The 25,000-nt window shown below is 47.3% G+C and overlaps 1 protein-coding gene across 2 annotated transcripts in view; it reads right to left on the bottom strand.

Moving 5' to 3' along the window:
• Window positions 1–25,000, bottom strand: part of LOC139419142 (mastermind-like protein 3) — a 224,375-nt gene that overhangs the window by 100,894 nt on the left and 98,481 nt on the right. For both annotated transcript variants that reach the window (XM_071169103.1, XM_071169104.1), the window contains exons 2-3: window positions 23,576–24,331; window positions 20,167–21,207 (exon numbers count right to left, since the gene is read on the bottom strand). In XM_071169103.1, coding sequence (XP_071025204.1) covers window positions 20,167–21,207; window positions 23,576–24,331 — 1,797 coding nt within the window. The remainder of the gene's footprint in view (window positions 1–20,166; window positions 21,208–23,575; window positions 24,332–25,000) is intronic.

Here is a 25,000-nt window from a genome sequence, read left to right on the forward strand (position 1 = left end):
TTTTCAATTTGTAATTATGGGGATTTGTGATGTCATTACGGGGGTATTGTGATGTCATTACGGGGGTATTGTGATGTCATTACGGGGGTATTGTGATGTCATTACGGGGATATTGTGATGTCATTCTGGGGTATTGTGATGTCATTACGGGGGTATTGTGATGTCATTACGGGGGTATTGTGATGTCATTGCGGGGGTATTGTGATGTCATTACGGGGGTATTGTGATGTCATTGCGGGGGTATTGTGATGTCATTACGGGGTATTGTGATGTCATTGCGGGGGTATTGTGATGTCATTGCGGGGGGTATTGTGATGTCATTACGGGGGTATTGTGATGTCATTACGGGGATATTGTGATGTCATTCTGGGGTATTGCGATGTCATTCTGGGGTATTGTGATGTCATTCTGGGGTATTGTGATGTCATTACGGGGGTATTGTGTGTAGACTGATGAGGGAAAATAACAATTTGATCCATTTTAGAATAAGACTGTAACGTAACAACATGTGGAGAAAGTCAAGGGGTCTGAATACTTTCTGAACCCCCCCCCGTCTCCTCTCTCCCTCCCTCTCCACACAAACACCTTTATTGGCATGGGAAACATACGCTCACATTGCCAAAGCAAGTGAAATAGATGATAAACACACAAAATATCCAAAGGAATACAGACATTTCAAATGTCATATTATGTCTATGTACAGTGTTATAATGATTTGCAAATGGTTAAAGTACAAAAGGGAAAATAAATAAGTATAAATATGGGTTGTATTTACAATGGTGTTTGTTCTTCACTGGTTGCCCTTTTCTCGTGGCAACAGGTCACAGATCTTGCTGCTGTGATGTCACACTGTGGTATTTCACCCAGTAGATATGGGAGTTTATCAAAATCGGGTTTGTTTTCAAATTCTTTGTGGATCTGTGTTTAATCTGAGGGAAATATGTCTCTCTAATATGGTCATACATTGGGCAGGAGGTTAGGAAGTGCAGCTCAGTTTCCACCTCATATTGTGGACAGTGAGCACATAGCCTGTCTTCTCTTGAGAGCCATGCCTGCCTTCGGAGGCCTTTCTCAATAGCAAGGCTATGCTCACTGAGTCTGTAATAAAGCTTTCCTTAATGTTGGGTCTCTCTAACCATCCCTCTCTCTATCCCGACCTCCCTCCGTTCCCTCAGTATCAGGTACATGCTAGCAGGATTAGGTTTATTTAAGAGAGGATTAACACTGTTCAAGACGTTCGAGGCAAATTGCTCAGAGAAAAAGAATCTCGCTACAAAAAAGTCCAAATCTACCCATAATCCTCAAAGCTCTGCAGCCGTCTCTGTCTCTCCCTCTTCTTCTAGCCGGTCTCTACTCTGCCTCTCTTTCTTTCACTCTCCATATCATTGGTGTGTGTGCGTCTCTCCCTCCCCCTTCTAATTCTCCTGGAATGTGTGTGTGTGATTCCGAACATGTGCCTCTCCTGACTTCCTGTCTGTCCTTGTGTGTAGTTCAGAAATATTTTCAGACCACCCCAGTCACAATATCAGACCACTATCACCCCAGTCATAATATCAGACCACCCCAGTCATAATATCAGACCACTATCACCCAGTCATATTATCAGACCACCCCAGTCATATTATCAGACCACCCCAGTCATATAATCAGACCACTATCACCCCAGTCATAATATCAGACCACCCCAGTCATAATATCAGACCACTATCACCCAGTCATATTATCAGACCACCCCAGTCATAATATCAGACCACTATCACCCCAGTCATAATATCAGACCACTATCACCCCAGTCATAATATCAGACCACTATCACCCCAGTCATATTATCAGACCACCCCAGTCATATTATCAGACCACCCCGGTCATATTATCAGACCACTATCACCCCAGTCATATTATCAGACTACTATCACCCCAGTCATATTATCAGACCACCCCAGTCATATTATCAGACCACTATCACCCCAGTCATATTATCAGACCACCCCGGTCATATTATCAGACCACTATCACCCCAGTCATATTATCAGACCACCCCAGTCATAATATCAGACCACCCCAGTCATATTATCAGACCACCCCAGTCATATTATCAGACCACCCCAGTCATATTATCAGACCACCCCAGTCATATTATCAGACCACCCCAGTCATATTATCAGACCACCCCAGTCATATTATCAGACCACCCCTGTCATAATATCAGACCACTATCACCCCAGTCATATTATCAGACCACTATCACCCCAGTCATAGTATCAGACCACCCCAGTCATAATATCAGACCACTATCACCCCAGTCATATAATCAGACCACCCCAGTCATATAATCAGACCACTATCACCCCAGTCATAATATCAGACCACTATCACCCCAGTCATATTATCAGACCACTATCACCCCAGTCATATAATCAGACCACCCCAGTCATATTATCAGACCACCCCAGTCATATTATCAGACCACCCCAGTCATATAATCAGACCACTATCACCCAAGTCATATTATCAGACCAATAACACCCCAGTCATATTATCAGACCACCCCAGTCATATTATCAGACCACTATCACCCAGTCATAATATCAGACCACTATCACCCCAGTCATATTATCAGACCACCCCAGTCATATTATCAGACCACCCCAGTCATATTATCAGACCACCCCAGTCATATTATCAGACCACCCCAGTCATATTATCAGACCACTATCACCCCAGTCATATTATCAGACCAATAACACCCCAGTCATATTATCAGACCACTATCACCCCAGTCATAAGATCAGACCACCCCAGTCATAATATCAGACCACCCCAGTCATATTATCAGACCACCCCAGTCATATTATCAGACCACCCCAGTCATATTATCAGACCACCCCAGTCATATTATCAGACCACCCCGGTCATAATATCAGACCACCCCAGTCATATTATCAGACCAATAACACCCCAGTCATATTATCAGACCACTATCACCCCAGTCATAAGATCAGACCACCCCAGTCATATTATCAGACCACCCCAGTCATATTATCAGACCACCCCAGTCATATTATCAGACCACCCCGGTCATAATATCAGACCACCCCAGTCATTTTATCAGACCACCCCAGTCATATTATCAGACCACCACAGTCATTTTATCAGACCACCCCAGTCATATTATCAGACCACCCCAGTCATTTATCAGACCACCCCGGTCATAATATCAGACCACCCCAGTCATATTATCAGACCACCCCAGTCATATTATCAGACCACCCCAGTCATATTATCAGGCCACCCCAGTCATATTATCAGGCCACCCCAGTCATATTATCAGACCACCCCAGTCATATTATCAGACCACTATTACTACTGTCTATTCTTACTGAAGACAGAGCCATGTGTTCCTGCTGTCAGCTATATACCTCATAGAATTATAGGAAAAGAGTACAACACACACAGTACAACACACACAGTACAACACACACAGTACAACACACACAGTACAACACACACAGTACAACACACACAGTACAACACACACAGTACAACACACACACGTTATCTTCAACAGGAGCAGCACCAGAAATCCATCTAGTCAGTGGACTCAGAGTGTGTGTGTCAGAGCAGATGGGGAGAGAGGGGGCACTTTGGGGACAGGGGTGAGGTCACATCTGTGCCTCCCATCCTCGACCAAGACACACACACACACACCCTCTCTCTCTCTACCCCCTGCCTCTCTGGTCTTGAAGCTTCCCATTGATTCTGGCTGCTAGGTGCTGTGGGCCATGGTGTCCATGGCAACCTGGAGCAGGCTGAGGCGGCCAAACTTTGAGCTGGCATGAGGTGTGAGTGGCAGAGGAATGTGTGTGTGTGTGTGTGTGTGTGTGTGTGTAGCATGGCAGGTGCTGGCTGGGGCGACACCAGTCTATTTAGTATTCAGGGATCTCACTGTGCTGTGGCTCTCCTCTCCTCTCCCCTCCTTCTCTCCTCTCCTCTCCTCTCCCCTCCTTCTCTCCTCTCCTCTCCCCTCCTTCTCTCCTCTCCCCTCCTTCTCTCCTCTCCTCTCCTCTCCCCTCCTCTCCTCTCTCCTCTCCCCTTCTTCTCTCCTCTCCTCTCTTCTCCCCTCCTTCTCTCCTCTCCCCTCCTTCTCTCCTTATCTCCTTATCTCCTTTCCTCTCCCCTCATCTCCTTTCCTCTCCCCTCCTTCTCTCCTCTCCTCTCCCCTCCTCCTCTCCTCTCCTCTCCTCTCCTCTCCTCTCCTCTCCTCTCCTCTCCTCTCCTCTCCTCTCCTCTCCTCTCCTCTCCTCTGTTTCTCTCCTCTCCTCTCCTCTCCTCTCCTCTCCTCTCCTCCTTCTCTCCTCTCCCCTCCTCTCCTTCTCTCCTCTCCCCTTTCCTCTCCTCTCCCCTCCTTCTCTCTTTTCCTTTCCTTTCCCCTCCTCCCCTCCTTTCCCTTCCCCTCCTTCTCTCCTTTCATCTCCTTTCCTTTCCCTTTGCCTCCTTATCTCCTCTCCTCTCCTCTACCCTCCTTCTCCACTACCCTCCTGTTTGGCCCAGACACAGAATAAGAATGATTTGCCCCCCAGACACAAAAAAACACCGCACGCAGACTCACACACACACTACCGCACGCAGACACACACACACACACACTACCACACGCAGACACACACACACACTACCGCACGCAGACTCACACACACACACACACACTACCACACGCAGACACACACACACACACGCACACACACGCAGACTCACACACACACTACCACACGCAGACACACACACACACACACACACACTACCACACGCAGACACACACACACACACACTACCGCACACACACACACACACACACACACTACCGCACGCAGACTCACACACACACTACCACACGCAGACACACACACACACTACCGCACGCAGATTCACACACACACTACCACACGCAGACACACACACACACTACCGCACGCAGACTCACACACACACTACCGCATGCAGACACACACACACACTACCGCACGCATACACACACACACACACACACTACCACACACAAACACTACCACACGCAGACACACACGCACACTACCGCACGCACGCACACACACACACACACACACACACACACACTACCGCATGTCTCGATGTAGTGAGACTGTTCTGAGGGCAAAACGGGGTGAAAGTCAATACCAGGAAGGTGTTCCTAATGTTTTGTCCACTCAGTGTATTTCAGCTAGAATATAATGAGTCCTGTGTGGCTCAGTTTGTAGAGCGCAGCACTTACAACACCAGAGTTGTGGGTTCGATTCCCACGGGGGAACTGTACCAATGAAAATGGATGCACTCACTACTTTAAGAGTGGCTAAATGGCTAAATGACTAAATGGCTAAATGACTAAATGGCTAAATGACTAAATGGCTAAATGACTAAATGGCTAAATGACTAAATGGCTAAATTACTAAAAGGCTAAATGGCTAAATGGCTAAATGACTAAATATAAAGGGTGTAAAATGGACAATGTTACAGTACAATACAGCCACCATGTCATCTGTAATAACAGCTCCCTACTACTATATAATAACAGCCTCCTACTACTATATAATAACAGCCTCCCACTACTATATAATAACAGACTCCCTACTACTATATAATAACAGCCTCCTACTACTATATAATAACAGCCCCCTACTACTATATAATAACAGCCTCCCACTACTATATAATAACAGCCTCCTACTACTATATAATAACAGCCTCCCTACTACTATATAATAACAGCCTCCCACTACTATATAATAACAGCCTCCTACTACTATATAATAACAGCCTCCCACTACTATATAATAACAGCCTCCTACTACTATATAATAACAGCCTCCTACTACTATATAATAACAGCCTCCTACTACTATATAATAACAACCTCCCACTACTATATAATAACAGCCTCCTACTACTATATAATAACAGCCCCCTACTACTATATAATAACAGCCCCCTACTACTATATAATAACAGCCTCCTACTACTATATAATAACAGCCTCCTACTACTATATAATAACAGCCCCCTACTACTATATAATAACAGCCCCCTACTACTATATAATAACAGCCTCCTACTACTATATAATAACAGCCTCCCACTACTATATAATAACAGCCTCCCACTACTATATAATAACAGCCTCCCACTACTATATAATAACAGCCTCCCACTACTATATAATAACAGCCCCCTACTACTATATAATAACAGCCCCCTACTACTATATAATAACAGCCTTCCACTACTATATAATAACAGCCTCCTACTACTATATAATAACAGCCTCCCACTACTATATAATAACAGCCTCCCACTACTATATAATAACAGCCTCCCACTACTATATAATAACAGCCTCCTACTACTATATAATAACAGACTCCCTACTACTATATAATAACAGCCTCCTACTACTATATAATAACAGCCTCCCACTACTATATAATAACAGCCTCCTACTACTATATAATAACAGCCTCCTACTACTATATAATAACAGCCTACTACTACTATATAATAACAGCCCCCTACTACTATATAATAACAACCTCCCACTACTATATAATAACAGCCTCCCTACCACTATATAATAACAGCCTCCTACTACTATATAATAACAGCCTCCCACTACTATATAATAACAGCCTCCCACTACTATATAATAACAGCCTCCCTACCACTATATAATAACAGCCTCCTACTACTATATAATAACAGCCTCCCACTACTATATAATAACAGCCTCCCACTACTATATAATAACAGCCTCCCACTACTATATAATAACAGCCTCCCACTACTATAATAACAACCTCCTACTACTATATAATAACAGCCTCCCACTACTATATCATAACAGCCTCCCTACTACTATATAATAACAGCCCCCTACTACTATATAATAACAGCCTCCCTACTACTATATAATAACAGCCTCCTACTACTATATAATAACAGCCCCCTACTACTATATAATAACAACCTCCTACTACTATATAATAACAGCCTCCCTACTACTATATAATAACAGCCTCCCACTACTATATAATAACAGCCTCCCTACCACTATATAATAACAGCCTCCTACTACTATATAATAACAGCCTCCCACTACTATATAATAACAGCCTCCCACTACTATATAATAACAGCCTCCGACTACTATATAATAACAGCCTCCTACTACTATATAATAACAGCCTCCCACTACTATATAATAACAGCCCCCTACTACTATATAATAACAGCCTCCCACTACTATATAATAACAGCCTCCTACTACTATATAATAACAGCCTCCCACTACTATATAATAACAGCCCCCTACTACTATATAATAACAGCCTCCCACTACTATATAATAACAGCCTCCCACTACTATATAATAACAGCCTCCCTACTACTATATAATAACAGCCTCCTACTACTATATAATAACAGCCTCCCTACTACTATATAATAACAGCCTCCCACTACTATATAATAACAGCCTCCCACTACTATATAATAACAGCCTCCCACTACTATATAATACAGCCTCCTACTACTATATAATAACAGCCTCCCACTACTATATAATAACAGCCTCCCACTACTATATAATAACAGCCTCCCACTACTATATAATAAGAGCCTCCTACTACTATATAATAACAGCCCCCTACTACTACTATATAATAACAGCCTCCCTACTACTATATAATAACAGCCTCCCACTACTATATAATAACAGCCTCCTACTACTATATAATAACAGCCTCCTACTACTATATAATAACAGCCTCCCTACTACTATATAATAACAGCCTCCTACTACTATATAATAACAGCCTCCCTACTACTATATAATAACAGCCTCCCACTACTATATAATAACAGCCTCCCACTACTATATAATAACAGCCTCCCCACTACTATATAATAACAGCCTCCATAATAATATATAATAACAGCCTCCCACTACTATATAATAACAGCCCCCCTACTACTATATAATAACAGCCTCCTACTACTATATAATAACAACCTCCTACTACTATATAATAACAGCCCCCCTACTACTATATAATAACAGCCTCCCACTACTAATATATAATAACAGCCTCCTACTACTAATATATAATAACAGCCTGTTGTTGAGCTGAGTATCGACCCTCCATTAACACCCCCCCGAGGTGTGTGAAGATGGTTTGTCTCAGTGTGTTTTCTCTGGCACCGCCGGAGCAAACCAAACACATTTAACGGGGGAGTTGAAGGGGGGGGGGGGAATCACTTTCCCTCCCACTGCTCTCTGCTGATGCAGTTGGATTTGTTGGTGTGTGTTGATCTTGTATTGATCAGGTTTAGTGGAGTAGAACTAATACTAAGCACAGGGGAGTATGACTGGTTAACGAGATGGAGGGAAGAGAGGAGAGAGAACAAGAGGAGTAGGACTGGTTAACGAGATGGAGGGAAGAGAGGAGAGAGAACAAGAGGAGTAGGACTGGTTAACGAGATGGAGGGAAGAGAGGAGAGAGAACAAGAGGAGTAGGACTGGTTAACGAGATGGAGGGAAGAGAGGAGAGAGAGAGAGAACAGGAGGAGTAGGACTGGTTAAAGAGATGGAGGGAAGAGAGGAGAGAGAGAACAGGAGGAGTAGGACTGGTTTAAGAGATGGAGGGAAGAGAGGAGAGAGAGAGAGAACAGGAGGAGTAGGACTGGTTAAAGAGATGGAGGGAAGAGAGGAGAGAGAGAGAACAGGAGGAGTAGGACTGGTTAAAGAGATGGAGGGAAGAGAGGAGAGAGAACAGGAGGAGTAGGACTGGTTTAAGAGATGGAGGGAAGAGAGGAGAGAGAACAGGAGGAGTAGGACTGGTTTAAGAGATGGAGGGAAGAGAGGAGAGAGAGAGAACAGGAGGAGTAGGACTGGTTAAAGAGATGGAGGGAAGAGAGGAGAGAGAGAGAACAGGAGGAGTAGGACTGGTTAAAGAGATGGAGGGAAGAGAGGAGAGAGAACAGGAGGAGTAGGACTGGTTTAAGAGATGGAGGGAAGAGAGGAGAGAGAGAGAACAGGAGGAGTAGGACTGGTTAAAGAGATGGAGGGAAGAGAGGAGAGAGAGAGAGAACAGGAGGAGTAGGACTGGTTAACGAGATGGAGGGAAGAGAGGAGAGAGAGAGAACAGGAGGAGTAGGACTGGTTAACGAGATGGAGGGAAGAGAGGAGAGAGAGAGAGAACAGGAGGAGTAGGACTGGTTAAAGAGATAGAGGGAAGAGAGGAGAGAGAACAGGAGGAGTAGGACTGGTTAAAGAGATAGAGGGAAGAGAGGAGAGAGAGAGAGAACAGGAGGAGTAGGACTGGTTAAAGAGATAGAGGGAAGAGAGGAGAGAGAGAGAGAACAGGAGGAGTAGGACTGGTTAACGAGATGGAGGGAAGAGAGGAGAGAGAACAGGAGGAGTAGGACTGGTTAAAGAGATGGAGGGAAGAGAGGAGAGAGAACAGGAGGAGTAGGACTGGTTTAAGAGATGGAGGGAAGAGAGGAGAGAGAGAGAACAGGAGGAGTAGGACTGGTTAAAGAGATGGAGGGAAGAGAGGAGAGAGAGAGAGAACAGGAGGAGTAGGACTGGTTAACGAGATGGAGGGAAGAGAGGAGAGAGAGAGAACAGGAGGAGTAGGACTGGTTAAAGAGATAGAGGGAAGAGAGGAGAGAGAGAGAGAACAGGAGGAGTAGGACTGGTTAAAGAGATGGAGGGAAGAGAGGAGAGAGAGAGAGAACAGGAGGAGTAGGACTGGTTAAAGAGATGGAAGGAAGAGAGGAGAGAGAGAGAACAGGAGGAGTAGGACTGGTTAAAGAGATGGAAGGAAGAGAGGAGAGAGAACAGGAGGAGTAGGACTGGTTAAAGAGATGGAGGGAAGAGAGGAGAGAGAACAAGAGGAGTAGGACTGGTTAACGAGATGGAGGGAAGAGAGGAGAGAGAGAACAGGAGGAGTAGGACTGGTTAAAGAGATGGAGGGAAGAGAGGAGAGAGAGAACAGGAGGAGTAGGACTGGTTAAATAGATGGAGGGGAGAGAGGAGAGAGAGAGAGAACAGGAGGAGTAGGACTGGTTAAATAGATGGAGGGAAGAGAGGAGAGAGAGAGAGAACAGGAGGAGTAGGACTGGTTAAAGAGATGGAGGGAAGAGAGGAGAGAGAACAGGAGGAGTAGGACTGGTTAACGAGATGGAGGGATGAGAGGAGAGAGAGGGAGAACAGGAGGAGTAGGACTGGTTAAAGAGATGGAGGGAAGAGAGGAGAGAGAGAACAGGAGGAGTAGGACTGGTTAACGAGATGGAGGGAAGAGAGGAGAGAGAACAGGAGGAGTAGGACTGGTTAACGAGATGGAGGGATGAGAGGAGAGAGAGGGAGAACAGGAGGAGTAGGACTGGTTAAAGAGATGGAGGGAAGAGAGGAGAGAGAGAGAACAGGAGGAGTAGGACTGGTTTAAGAGATGGAGGGAAGAGAGGAGAGAGAGAGAACAGGAGGAGTAGGACTGGTTAAAGAGATGGAGGGAAGAGAGGAGAGAGAGAACAGGAGGAGTAGGACTGGTTAACGAGATGGAGGGAAGAGAGGAGAGAGAACAGGAGGAGTAGGACTGGTTAACGAGATGGAGGGAAGAGAGGAGAGAGAGAGAACAGGAGGAGTAGGACTGGTTAACGAGATGGAGGGAAGAGAGGAGAGAGAACAGGAGGAGTAGGACTGGTTAACGAGATGGAGGGAAGAGAGGAGAGAGAGAGAACAGGAGGAGTAGGACTGGTTAACGAGATGGAGGGAAGAGAGGAGAGAGAGAGAGAACAGGAGGAGTAGGACTGGTTAAAGAGATAGAGGGAAGAGAGGAGAGAGAGAGAACAGGAGGAGTAGGACTGGTTAAAGAGATAGAGGGAAGAGAGGAGAGAGAGAGAGAACAGGAGGAGTAGGACTGGTTAACGAGATGGAGGGAAGAGAGGAGAGAGAGAGAGAACAGGAGGAGTAGGACTGGTTAAAGAGATAGAGGGAAGAGGAGAGAGAGAGAGAACAGGAGGAGTAGGACTGGTTAAAGAGATGGAGGGAAGAGAGAAGAGAGAGAACAGGAGGAGTAGGACTGGTTAACGAGATGGAGGGAAGAGAGGAGAGAGAGAGAGAACAGGAGGAGTAGGACTGGTTAAATAGATGGAGGGAAGAGAGGAGAGAGAACAGGAGGAGTAGGACTGGTTAACGAGATGGAGGGAAGAGAGGAGAGAGAGAGAGAACAGGAGGAGTAGGACTGGTTAACGAGATGGAGGGAAGAGAGGAGAGAGAGAACAGGAGGAGTAGGACTGGTTAAAGAGATGGAGGGAAGAGAGGAGAGAGAGAGAGAACAGGAGGAGTAGGACTGGTTAAAGAGAGAGAGGGAAGAGAGGAGAGAGAGAGAGAACAGGAGGAGTAGGACTGGTTAAAGAGAGAGAGGGAAGAGAGGAGAGAGAGAGAGAACAGGAGGAGTAGGACTGGTTAAAGAGATGGAGGGAAGAGAGGAGAGAGAGAACAGGAGGAGTAGGACTGGTTTAAGAGATGGAGGGAAGAGAGGAGAGAGAACAGGAGGAGTAGGACTGGTTAAAGAGATGGAGGGAAGAGAGGAGAGAGAGAGAGAACAGGAGGAGTAGGACTGGTTAACGAGATGGAGGGAAGAGAGGAGAGAGAACAGGAGGAGTAGGACTGGTTAACGAGATGGAGGGAAGAGGGGAGAGAGAGAGAGAGAACAGGAGGAGTAGGACTGGTTAAAGAGATGGAGGGAAGAGAGGAGAGAGAGAACAGGAGGAGTAGGACTGGTTAACGAGATGGAGGGAAGAGAGGAGAGAGAGAGAGAACAGGAGGAGTAGGACTGGTTAAAGAGAGAGAGGGAAGAGAGGAGAGAGAGAGAGAACAGGAGGAGTAGGACTGGTTAAAGAGAGAGAGGGAAGAGAGGAGAGAGAGAGAGAACAGGAGGAGTAGGACTGGTTAAAGAGATGGAGGGAAGAGAGGAGAGAGAGAACAGGAGGAGTAGGACTGGTTTAAGAGATGGAGGGAAGAGAGGAGAGAGAACAGGAGGAGTAGGACTGGTTAAAGAGATGGAGGGAAGAGAGGAGAGAGAGAGAGAACAGGAGGAGTAGGACTGGTTAACGAGATGGAGGGAAGAGAGGAGAGAGAACAGGAGGAGTAGGACTGGTTAAAGAGATGGAGGGAAGAGAGGAGAGAGAGAACAGGAGGAGTAGGACTGGTTAACGAGATGGAGGGAAGAGAGGAGAGAGAACAGGAGGAGTAGGACTGGTTAAAGAGATGGAGGGAAGAGAGGAGAGAGAGAGAGAACAGGAGGAGTAGGACTGGTTAAATAGATGGAGGGAAGAGAGGAGAGAGAACAGGAGGAGTAGGACTGGTTAAATAGATGGAGGGAAGAGAGGAGAGAGAACAGGAGGAGTAGGACTGGTTAAAGAGATGGAGGGAAGAGAGGAGAGAGAGAGAGAACAGGAGGAGTAGGACTGGTTAAAGAGAGAGAGGGAAGAGAGGAGAGAGAGAGAACAGGAGGAGTAGGACTGGTTAAAGAGAGAGAGGGAAGAGAGGAGAGAGAGAGAGAACAGGAGGAGTAGGACTGGTTAAAGAGATGGAGGGAAGAGAGGAGAGAGAGAACAGGAGGAGTAGGACTGGTTTAAGAGATGGAGGGAAGAGAGGAGAGAGAACAGGAGGAGTAGGACTGGTTAAAGAGATGGAGGGAAGAGAGGAGAGAGAGAGAGAACAGGAGGAGTAGGACTGGTTAACGAGATGGAGGGAAGAGAGGAGAGAGAACAGGAGGAGTAGGACTGGTTAACGAGATGGAGGGAAGAGAGGAGAGAGAGAGAGAGAACAGGAGGAGTAGGACTGGTTAAAGAGATGGAGGGAAGAGAGGAGAGAGAGAACAGGAGGAGTAGGACTGGTTAACGAGATGGAGGGAAGAGAGGAGAGAGAGAGAGAACAGGAGGAGTAGGACTGGTTAACGAGATGGAGGGAAGAGAGGAGAGAGAACAGGAGGAGTAGGACTGGTTAACGAGATGGAGGGAAGAGAGGAGAGAGAGAGAGAACAGGAGGAGTAGGACTGGTTAAAGAGATGGAGGGAAGAGAGGAGAGAGAGAGAGAACAGGAGGAGTAGGACTGGTTTAAGAGATGGAGGGAAGAGAGGAGAGAGAGAGAGAACAGGAGGAGTAGGACTGGTTAAAGAGATGGAGGGAAGAGAGGAGAGAGAGAGAACAGGAGGAGTAGGACTGGTTAACGAGATGGAGGGAAGAGAGGAGAGAGAACAGGAGGAGTAGGACTGGTTAAAGAGATGGAGGGAAGAGAGGAGAGAGAGAGAGAACAGGAGGAGTAGGACTGGTTAACGAGATGGAGGGAAGAGAGGAGAGAGAGAGAGAACAGGAGGAGTAGGACTGGTTAAATAGATGGAGGGAAGAGAGAGAGAGAACAGGAGGAGTAGGACTGGTTAAAGAGATGGAGGGAAGAGAGGAGAGAGAGAGAGAACAGGAGGAGTAGGACTGGTTAACGAGATGGAGGGAAGAGAGGAGAGAGAGAGAACAGGAGGAGTAGGACTGGTTAACGAGATGGAGGGAAGAGAGGAGAGAGAGAGAACAGGAGGAGTAGGACTGGTTAAATAGATGGAGGGAAGAGAGGAGAGAGAGAGAACAGGAGGAGTAGGACTGGTTAAAGAGATAGAGGGAAGAGAGGAGAGAGAGAGAACAGGAGGAGTAGGACTGGTTTAAGAGATGGAGGGAAGAGAGGAGAGAGAACAGGAGGAGTAGGACTGGTTAAATAGATGGAGGGAAGAGAGGAGAGAGAGAGAGAACAGGAGGAGTAGGACTGGTTAAAGAGATGGAGGGAAGAGAGGAGAGAGAACAGGAGGAGTAGGACTGGTTAAAGAGATGGAGGGAAGAGAGGAGAGAGAGAGAGAACAGGAGGAGTAGGACTGGTTAAAGAGATGGAGGGAAGAGAGGAGAGAGAACAGGAGGAGTAGGACTGGTTAAAGAGATGGAGGGAAGAGAGGAGAGAGAGAGAACAGGAGGAGTAGGACTGGTTAACGAGATGGAGGGAAGAGAGGAGAGAGAGAGAGAACAGGAGGAGTAGGACTGGTTAAAGAGATGGAGGGAAGAGAGGAGAGAGAGAACAGGAGGAGTAGGACTGGTTAAAGAGATGGAGGGAAGAGAGGAGAGAGAGAGAGAACAGGAGGAGTAGGACTGGTTAAAGAGATGGAGGGAAGAGAGGAGAGAGAGAGAGAACAGGAGGAAAAAGAAGAGTAAAGAGGAGGGGGAAAAGGAGGAAGGGTAAAGAAAGGAGAAGAGAGGAATGAGGAGAGAGACAGTTAGTCTGGTGTCAGTGTTAGCAGGAAGCCAGTGCAGCAGAGAACATGACGGAACACAGCCTTCCCCTGCCTGCCCCCTCCTCCTCCTCTCCCTCCTCCCTCGTTCTCCTCTGAGGCTCTCAACAGGATCTGAGAGCAGCTCAGCTCAAGCCCTGACACGTGTGGGGAGAGAGAGAAAGAGAGAGAGCACCAAGGAGGAAGGGGGGCAGAGAGAGGCAAACGGAGATGGAGAGAGAAAGAGAGGGAGAGGGGAAGGAGATAATAAGGAGTGGGAAGGGGAGGGAGGAAGAGAGAGAGGGAGGGAGAGAGAGAGAGAGAGAGGGAGAGAGGAAGAGAAGGTAATATCCAGCTCTTGTAGATAACGAGAGTAGGGGGGAGGGGAGAGAAGCAGAGCGATGGGGTGATCTCTTTCTCTCAGTCTGCCTTTTTTTTTACACCTCTCTCTCTAGTGAAGGTGGTGTGTGTGTGTGTGTGTGTGTGTGTGTGTGTGTGTGTGTGTGTGTGTGCTCTGGATGAGGGCAGCAGGAGGTGCGCTCGGAGGGGGAGATAACAAAAGAGAGGGATGAAGAGGGAAGAGAGGAGAGACTGATGGGTGAAATAGACCTCACCACAGAGAGAGAAAGAGAGAGAGAGGAAGAGGGGCAGGGAGGGGGGCTGGTGTGTGCCTGTGGGTGTTTGAGTGACCGTGTATGTGTCTGTTTGTTTGCAGTGTGTGTGTGTGTGTGTGTGTGTGTGTGTGTGTGTGTGTGTGTGTGTGTGTGTGTGTGTGTGTGTGTGTGTGTGTGCCGTGACTCACAGGGCTATTAGCACTAGCAGTGGCAGCAGTACCGCCTGCAGTCACAATGTGGGTTTCACACACACACACACACACAACCACACACACGTCGTCGAACCCACCTACCATGCGTCAAATGTGAAAGAACAAAAATGAGAAAATAACACACAACTCAGGCATGTAAACCCCCCCCCCCACACACACACACACACACACACCACTTTCACTAGAGAGAGAGGCACACACACCTCGCTCCCATTTAATTGGATGACACCAGCTCTCCAGAGATCTCCACACCTGTCAATCTCATTTCAACCAATCATTATTCAGATCACAGCCTAAGAGACCCACCCACACACATTTATCTTGCTTCAACCCAGCCCAACCCAAAACACACACACACACACACACACACACACACACACACACACACACACACACACACACACACACACCATATCTCTCTCTAACCCCCACCTAGCCGCTTCCACGGCGACAGCCTGCCAGCCAGGCACCACCGCCACGGTAACCGTGCCGCCGACGGAGCATAAATTAGCGTCATGGTGATATGCAAAGCGAGGGAGCCGACGACAATTAAAGCTTGACTAACGAGCTTTTGAAGAGCCAGGCTGAAGTCTCTCTAAACAGCTGCTAACAGGATTAGCTTACACACACACACACACACCGTACACACACACACACACACCGTACACACACCGTAAACACACACACACACTGTACACACACCGTACACACACCGTACACACACGGAGAAAAAGGGGTCTAACCCAGCCACCTGTGAGCCAACACACACACCAGCGTCTACCCAGGGATATACACAGTGGCGCTGTGGGGGATAAACAGTGGTATTATTACCCCTCCTGCAACACACACACACACACACACACACACACACACACACACACACACACACAGAGAGATAGGGTTCTAACCCAGCCACCTGTGAGATGACAGTGCTAATATTACCCCTCCTGCAACACACACACACACCATCAAAGACAAGCATACACACGGCTTTACCCAGGGGGCCGTGGGAGGAGATAAACACTGCCAACATCAACCCCTCCCCGACACACAAACATGTTTCTTTTCCATGTGAGTCAGTCCGATAAGCCCGGTGCTGTTTGATAGACCGTCTGGACCCGTAGAACTCTTTAAAGACCGGTTTCATTTCAAGGGTCAAGTGGGACAACATATCTAAAAACACACAGCAATATGAATAACGGGTAGGTGGTCTACACACCTTTCTGTTTCCCTCCCAATCCTCCCTTTCCTGCCTCGTTCTCCTCGGTCTTTCACATCCTCTCCTTCTCTCTCACAAAATCTCTCTCCATTTCGTTCCCTTCTCTTTCTTGCTCTTTGCTTCTTCAGTCTACATCCACTCTATCTCCTATTATCCTGCTTTCCTTAATATAAACCTCTCCCTCAGTCCCTCTCTCCTCTCCCTTAGTCTCTTTCTCTTTCAGTCTCTCTCTCCTCTCTCCTCTCCCTCAGTCTCTTTCTCCCTCAGTCTCTGTCTCTTTCAGTCCCTCTCTCCTCTCCCTCAGTCTCTTTCTGTTTCAGTCCCTCTCTCCTCTCCCTCAGTCTCTTTCTGTTTCAGTCCCGCTCTCCTCTCCCTCAGTCTCTTTCTGTTTCAGTCCCTCTCTCCTCTCCCTCAGTCTCTTTCTGTTTCAGTCCCGCTCTCCTCTCCCTCAGTCTCTTTCTCTTTCAGTCTCTCTCCTCTCCCTCAGTCTCTTTCTCCCTCAGTCTCTGTCTCTTTCAGTCCCTCTCTCCTCTCCCTCAGTCTCTGTCTCTTTCAGTCCCTCTCTCCTCTCCCTCAGTCTCTTTCTGTTTCAGTCCCTCTCTCCTCTCCCTCAGTCTCTTTCTGTTTCAGTCCCGCTCTCCTCTCCCTCAGTCTCTTTCTCGTTCAGTCCCTCTCTCCTCTCCCTCAGTCTCTTTCTGTTTCAGTCCCTCCCTCCTCTCCCTCAGTCTCTTTCGTTTTCAGTCCCTCTCTCCTCTCCCTCAGTCTCTTTCTGTTTCAGTCCCTCTCTCCTCTCTCCTCTCTCTCAGTCTCTTTCTGTTTCAGTCCCTCTCTCCTCTCTCCTCTCCCTCAGTCTCTTTCTGTTTCAGTCCCTCTCTCCTCTCCCTCAGTCTCTTTCGTTTTCAGTCCCTCTCTCCTCTCCCTCAGTCTCTTTCTGTTTCAGTCCCTCTCTCCTATCTCCTCTCTCTCAGTCTCTTTCTGTTTCAGTCCCTCTCTCCTCTCCCTCAGTCTCTTTCTGTTTCAGTCCCTCTCGCCTCTCCCTCAGTCTCTTTCTGTTTCAGTCCCTCTCTCCTCTCCCTCAGTCTCTTTCGTTTTCAGTCCCTCTCTCCTCTCCCTCAGTCTCTTTCTGTTTCAGTCCCTCTCTCCTCTCCCTCAGTCTCTTTCTGTTTCAGTCCCTCTCTCCTCTCCCTCAGTCTCTTTCTGTTTCAGTCCCTCTCTCCTCTCCCTCAGTCTCTTTCTGTTTCAGTCCCTCTCTCCTCTCCCTCAGTCTCTTTCGTTTTCAGTTCCTCTCTCCTCTCCCTCAGTCTCTTTCTGTTTCAGTCCCTCTCTCCTCTCTCTGTCTCTTTCTGTTTCAGTCCCTCTCTCCTCTCCCTCAGTCTCTTTCTCGTTCAGTCCCTCTCTCCTCTCTCCTCTCCCTCAGTCTCTTTCTGTTTCAGTCCCTCTCGCCTCTCCCTCAGTCTCTTTCTGTTTCAGTCCCTCTCTCCTCTCCCTCAGTCTCTTTCGTTTTCAGTCCCTCTCTCCTCTCCCTCAGTCTCTTTCTGTTTCAGTCCCTCTCTCCTCTCCCTCAGTCTCTTTCTGTTTCAGTCCCTCTCTCCTCTCCCTCAGTCTCTTTTCTGTTTCAGTCCCTCTCTCCTCTCCCTCAGTCTCTTTCTGTTTCAGTACCTCTCTCCTCTCTCTCAGTTTCTCTCCCGCAAAGGCCCCAATCTTAATAAATCAGCTTCTTTATTGGTGCTGAGTGCTGCTGGCATAGGGGGAAGAGGAGGAGTGGGTGACTGTAGGCATATCATGAACAAGAGAGGGGAGAGAGACAGAGACAGAGAGAGACAGAGACAGAGACAGAGACAGAGAGAGGGAGAGGGAGAGGGAGAGAGAGATAGAGAGTGTGTGTATGTTTAAAGGGAAAGAGAGAGAGAGAGAGAGAGAGAGAGAGAGAGAGAGAGAGAGAGAGAGAGAGAGTCTGTTTAAAGGGGGAGAGAGAGGGGGAGTGTCTGTTTAAAGGGAGAGAGAGGGAGAGAGAGAGAGGGAAGCAGAGGGTTTACACACACCTCCATCTCTAATGACAGTAATTCACTGGTCATGAGCTAATGGGTTTATCCCCTCCTCTTAAAGGGCCAGCGCCACGTTAAACTGCTGCTCGCCTCGTCTCCACTCGATAACACACTGAAGCACACACTCCTTCTAAAGCACATACACACACACCGTTTAGCTAACACAAACACAAAGACTTCCACTCAGACACAGTCACTTTGCATTCAACATAGTATTAGCATTAGCATTTAGCAAGCTAACCAACCCTTAACCGCTAGCTACTAACTACATGGTAGCTCAACGGCAGAGCTCGATACCTGAGGTTGGTTTTAGCGCCTTATCATTATCAAGCTGTGATGGATTGACACCCTATTGAGTAGCCAGCTGCTACGCTAACCACCAGGCTAGGTTAGCCAAACAAATAGCCCCAGCTAGCCGCTATCCTAATAGTGGGAGAGGCACTCCCATCTGAGCTCAACTGTGACGGATGGGGATATGAAGTACGGATTCGTTAAGCCTAGCGTCGGCGCCCTAAATGACCAACCAATAGACTATCAGGGAGGGAGGAGAGGAAGATGAGGGAGAAGAAGAGGCTGCTGCTGCTTGTGATGCGAAGACATCAATACCTTTCACCATTTTCCTATTGCCAGTGCTACTGTAGCCTGTTACTGGGGCAACCGCCCGTCCGGCGCCATTTTATCTTGCCCCGCCTCCAACGCTGCTCCTTCTAGGAGTTTAAAAAATCATCAAGGTTCTAGAATCAGAATGTTTCCATGACGAACTGTCAGTTAGAGAGAGAGACGGATCGTCTCACCTTGGGCTCATTTTTAAAACTGGATTCCTGACTGAAAAATGTAAACTACTGTTTGGATCTACACGCAGTTACAGTAGTTACAGTAGACAGAGGAGAGAGACAGACAGAGAGAGATGTGTTTTCACCAGCTAGCTCTCCTCTCTCAACTACTGTTTGGATCTACACGCAGCTACAGTAGTTACAGTAGACAGAGGAGAGAGACAGACAGGAGAGATGTGTTTTCACCAGCTAGCTCTCCTCTCTCAACTACTGTTTGGATCTACACGCAGCTACAGTAGTTACAGTAGACAGAGGAGAGAGACAGACAGGAGAGATGTGTTTTCACCAGCTAGCTCTCCTCTCTCAACTACTGTTTGGATCTACACGCAGCTACAGTAGTTACAGTAGACAGAGGAGAGAGACAGACAGAGAGAGATGTGTTTTCACCAGCTAGCTCTCCTCTCTCAAGGCCAAACAATAACCAGAACTGTTGAGGCCTTGTGTTGAGAGCATCGCTGTCTGAGATGCTTGTCTGAGCATTGCAAATGGGACTTTACAATCCACCCTGTACAATGAACCATTACAGGGGAAAAAACAGAACCAAAATGGACACCAGTTTCACCAATTCCACATTGTACAAAGCTCAACCAGAAGACAATATGGCTCCCGTTCTGCACAGTAATCACCACTATTCACACTGTAAAAAGTGTATCCAGAAAAACAACCAGAGCCATAATGGTGCTCCAATCCAACACAGTAAAAAGCTCTACACAAAGTGCCTACCTGTAAACCATTCTCCAGAATCACCAATCACACACAGTAAAAAGCGCCACACAAACTAAACCAGAGCCAAAATGGGTTTCTGCTCCAGTTTCACCAATTCCACATTACGAAGCCTGCAACAGATCCAAAATGGCATCCGTCCTACCTGTCCGTGGGGCTGCATGGCGCTGTAGGGCATGCTCTGGTTCAGCACCTTCTGCTTCATCAGCAGCATCCTCTTCTGCTCCTCGCTGAGGTGAGCCGTCTGGCCCGGGATTGGTCCCTGGGTCTGGCCCGGCCCCGCCCCCTGCACCCCTCCCTGCTGCATGTATGGGGGCATCATGGGGTTCTTGACCTGTGATCCCATGGGCGGGGTCATCCTCTGCCCCATGTGATCGACCCCCATCGTGCTGAAGTGACTCAGCGGCTTTGTGTTGCTGTAGGACAACATGGCTGCCGTTTGCTGTTGTTGTAGTTGTTGTTGTTGTTGTTGTTGTTGTTGTTTAGAGAGGGTGTTCTGTTGGGCGCCCATGTTGTTTGTCTGTTGTTGTTGTTGTTGACTTATCATGCCCATGTGGTTGTGGGGGTTCTGAGGGAGGTAGTTGTTCATGGGAGCTTTGGGGCCGTTGCTCGAGGTCATCCCAGCCACCAGGGGGCCCTGTTGGCCAGGGTTGAAGGCTTGAGGTGGGTACATCATCGGGCTGTTGGGCTTGTCCTGCTGGTTGAAGGCTTGAGGTGGGTACATCATCGGGCTGTTGGGCTTGTCCTGCTGGTTGAAAGGAGCAGAGGCGTAGGGGCTGGTTGGAGCTCCGGCTGGGGACCAGTTAGCCTGCTGCTGTTGCTGCTGTTGTTTCTGCTGCTGCATTAGCTTAGCGCGCTGCTGTGCCGCCATCGCTTTCAGTTGCTCAGCAGGCGACAGTTCAGAGGTCACCGGCCCAGGCCCTTGGATTCCAGTGGGGACTCCAGGGCCATTGGATCCTGTACCCGCCTGGCCCACACCTTGGCCTGGGTTCATCATAAATCCATTCCCTGGTCTGGGGCCGGCCTGCGTCTGGGCCTGGGTGGGCGTCTGCGGCGACCGGGCCACACAGTTGGGGAGAGGGGAGCCTGAGGCCATGGCGACCTGTGGGGACTGCTGCAAAGGCTGCTGGGGCGGTGTTCCGTTGGCGGCGGTGGCAAACTGAGGGCCCGAAGACGACGGCCGGACCTGAGGAGAGGCCATTTCTTTAGGTTATTTAGAAATGATAACATTACAGAAAACAGCTACATTTCATATACCAGAGTAACATGGACAACATACTGTAATCACAGGCAGTAGAGGCACAATCACATTTCAATCACATCATAATCACATCACATCACATCATATTCAATCACATCATAATCACATCACATCACATCATATTCAATCACATCATAATCACATCACATCACATCATATTCAATCACATCATAATCACATCACATCATATTCAATCACATCACATCACATCATATTCAATCACATCACATCACATCACATCATATTCAATCACATCACAATCACATCATATTCAATCACATCATAATCACATCACATCACATCATATTCAATCACATCACATCACATCACATCATATTCAATCACATCATAATCACATCACATCACATCATATTCAATCACATCATAATCACATCACATCACATCATATTCAATCACATCATAATCACATCACATCACATCATATTCAATCACATCATAATCACATCACATCACATCATATTCAATCACATCATAATCACATCACATCACATTCAATCACATCATAATCACATCACATCACATCATATTCAATCACATCACATCATATTCAATCACATCACATCATATTCAATCACATCACATCATATTCAATCACATCACATCACATCATATTCAATCACATCACATCATATTCAATCACATCACATCACATCATAATCAAAAATAAATAATAATAATAATAATAATAATAATAATAATAATAATAATAATAAATAATAATAATAATAATAATAATAAATAATAATAATTAATAATAATATATACACTGCTCAAAACAATAAAGGGAACACTTAACCTCTTGGTACTAGGGGGCAGTATTTTCATTTTTGGAGAAAAAACGTTCTACCACATTGCGCAAGTGGTCACATGGTGGCTCCGAGAGAGATTCTCGTGTAAAATACAGAGGTAGCCATTACTCCAATCGGTCCTAGTGAAAAACGAATTGTCCCGACGGATATATTATCGAATAGATAATTAGATATTAGAAAAACACCTTGAGGATGGATTCTAAACAACATTTGCCATGTTTCTGTCGATATTATGGAGCTAATTTGGAATATTTTTCGGCGTTGTGGTGACCGCCATTTCCGGGCGATTTCTCAGCCAAACGTGAAGAACAAACGGAGCTAATTTCGCCTACAAAAATAATATTTTGGGGAAAAAGGATCATTGGCTATCTACCTGGGAGTCTCGTGAGTGAAAACATCCGAAGTTCATCAAAGGTAAACGATTTAATTTAATTGCTTTTCTGATTTCCGTGACAAGTTTGCCTGCTGCTAGCAAGGCATAATGCTATGCTAGGCTATGATAAACTTACACAAATGATTGTCCAGCGTTGGCTGTAAAGCATATTTTGAAAATCTGAGATGACAGGGTGATTAACAAAAGGTAAGCTGTGTTCCAATATATTTCACTTGTGATTTTCATGAATAGGAATATTTATGTCCGTTGCGTTATGCTAATTAGTGTCAGATGATGACAACGGTCCCGTTCACGGGATGGGGTGTCACTACAGGTTATTGAAGCTGAGAGAGAGAGGGTGGGAGAGAGAGAGAGAGAGAGAGAGAGACAGAGACAGAGACAGAGACAGAGAGAGAGAGAGAGAGAGAGAGGGTGGGAGAGAGAGAGAGAGAGAGAGAGAGAGAGAGAGGGAGAGAGAGAGGGTGGGAGAGAGAGAGAGAGAGAGAGAGAGAGAGAGAGAGAGAGAGAGAGAGGGGAGAGAGAGAGGGAGAGAGAGAGAGGGTGGGAGAGAGAGAGAGAGAGAGAGAGAGAGAGAGAGAGAGGGGAAAGAGGGTGGGAGAGAGAGAGAGAGAGGGGTGGGAGAGAGAGAAGGAGAGAGAGAGAGAGAGAGAGAGGGAGAGAGGGAGAGAGGGAGAGAGAGAGAGAGAGAGAGGGTGGGAGAGAGAGAGAGAGAGAGAGAGAGAGAGGGGGTGGGTGGGAGAGAGAGAGAGAGAGAGAGAGAGGGTGGGAGAGAGAGAGAGAGAGAGAGAGAGGGAGAGAGAGGGAGAGAAAATGTGAGAGAGAGAAAGGTGAGAGAGAGAGAGAGAGAGAGAGAAAATGTGAGAGAGAGAAAGGAGAGAGAGAGAGAGAGAGAGAGAGAGGAGAAGAGAGAAAAGGAGAGAGAGAGAGAGAGAGAGAGAGAGAGAGAGAGAGAGAGAGAGAGAGAGAGAGAGAGAGGAGGAGAGAGAGAGAAAAAGGTGAGAGAGAGAGTAACGCTATCAAGAACAATAGGGTTTGCTGTGAACCCCTAATAAACCAAGCCAAACGGTACCTGTGGGGAACCCATGGGGACTTGTGCCGCCCCCTGTGCTTGGTTCGTCTGTTGATGAGCCACTGTGGCCATGGGAGGCGGGTCCTGCGGTACCGGGGTCTGATTGGCCGGCCTGGTAAACTCTGCTTCCTTCTTCTCCTCAAAGTCTTCATTGAAGAGGTCCTGCATGTCGTCTTCCGGCACCGTATTGGCCAGCTCATCAATCAGCTCCTGCCACTCCTGGTCATTCAGGTTGATGTCCGAAAACAGCTTGTTCTGATTGGACAAGGACGTGTCCGACGACTCGATCCCTCCCCCGTCGTCGAGCGGCTCCTGTTTCAGGTCTTTGAGGAGTCCGAAGCCGTCCTCCAGGTCTAAGGAACCGTTGAGCTTGACGTTGGGGAGATCGCCGTTGAGCTTGACGTCAGCCGGGCGACCTGAGCCCAAGCCGCTGCCAGGGTGGTTGCCATGGCTACCATTGCTGCCGGGACCGGAGTTACAGTTGTTGACATTCACGTTGTTGTTGTTGTTGTTTACGCTGGGGTTGTTGGGGTTCCCGGCGACTCCCAGTAAGGGCTTGATGTCCATCTGGTGGAGCGGGGAAATGGGGGGGGCGTTGTTGGGGAGGCCCGGGAGAGAGTCCAGTCCGCCCGATCCTGGTCCGTCTTTTCGTAACCTCTTGGTGGTCGGAGAATAGCTCCCGTCGCAGATCCCATTCTGGTCACCATTGAGGGGCGAGCGTGCGCTGTCCAGTTTCCTCTTCACCGTCTCCTGGAGCTGTGGGACAGGGAAACAGGAAGTGTCAGAGGCCATTTTGGATCTGATGATCAGAAGATATGTTAGCGTGTGAAAACGTCCTGGGACAACACCTGTACCTGCACATTTCCCAAGTCAGAGCCTATTTAATACATGTCAATGGCACTCACATCAAGTTCCACAACTGGACAACTTTACATTACATTCAAATGAACTTAAAATCACACGTTAGTTCTGACATTCTGACGTTCTCTTATCGTCGAATGAGGTTATGGTTAAGTCCAGATAAATAAAGGAAAACATATTTCTTCATAACTGTTTGCTGAGTTAGACCTTGAGAGAAAAGGCGAGAGAGAGAGAGAGAGAGAGAGAGAGAAAAGGCGAGAGAGAGAGAGAGAGAGAGAGAGAGAGAGAGAGAGAGAGAGAGAGAAAGAGAAAACAAAATTGATGGAAAGTGGTGTTGGGGGTAAAACATACGACATTATAAAATCCATGTACACAAACAACAAGTGTGCGGTTAAAATTGGCAAAAAACACACATTTCTTCACACAGGGTCGTGGGGTGAGACAGGGATGCAGCTTAAGCCCCACCCTCTTCAACATATATATCAGCGAATTGGCGCGGGCACTAGAAAAGTCTGCAGCACCCGGCCTCACCCTACTAGAATCCGAAGTCAAATGTCTGTTGTT

The sequence above is a fragment of the Oncorhynchus clarkii genome, chromosome 10 (genome assembly GCF_045791955.1).
Source record: "Oncorhynchus clarkii lewisi isolate Uvic-CL-2024 chromosome 10, UVic_Ocla_1.0, whole genome shotgun sequence".
NCBI classification, from domain to species: domain Eukaryota; kingdom Metazoa; phylum Chordata; class Actinopteri; order Salmoniformes; family Salmonidae; genus Oncorhynchus; species Oncorhynchus clarkii.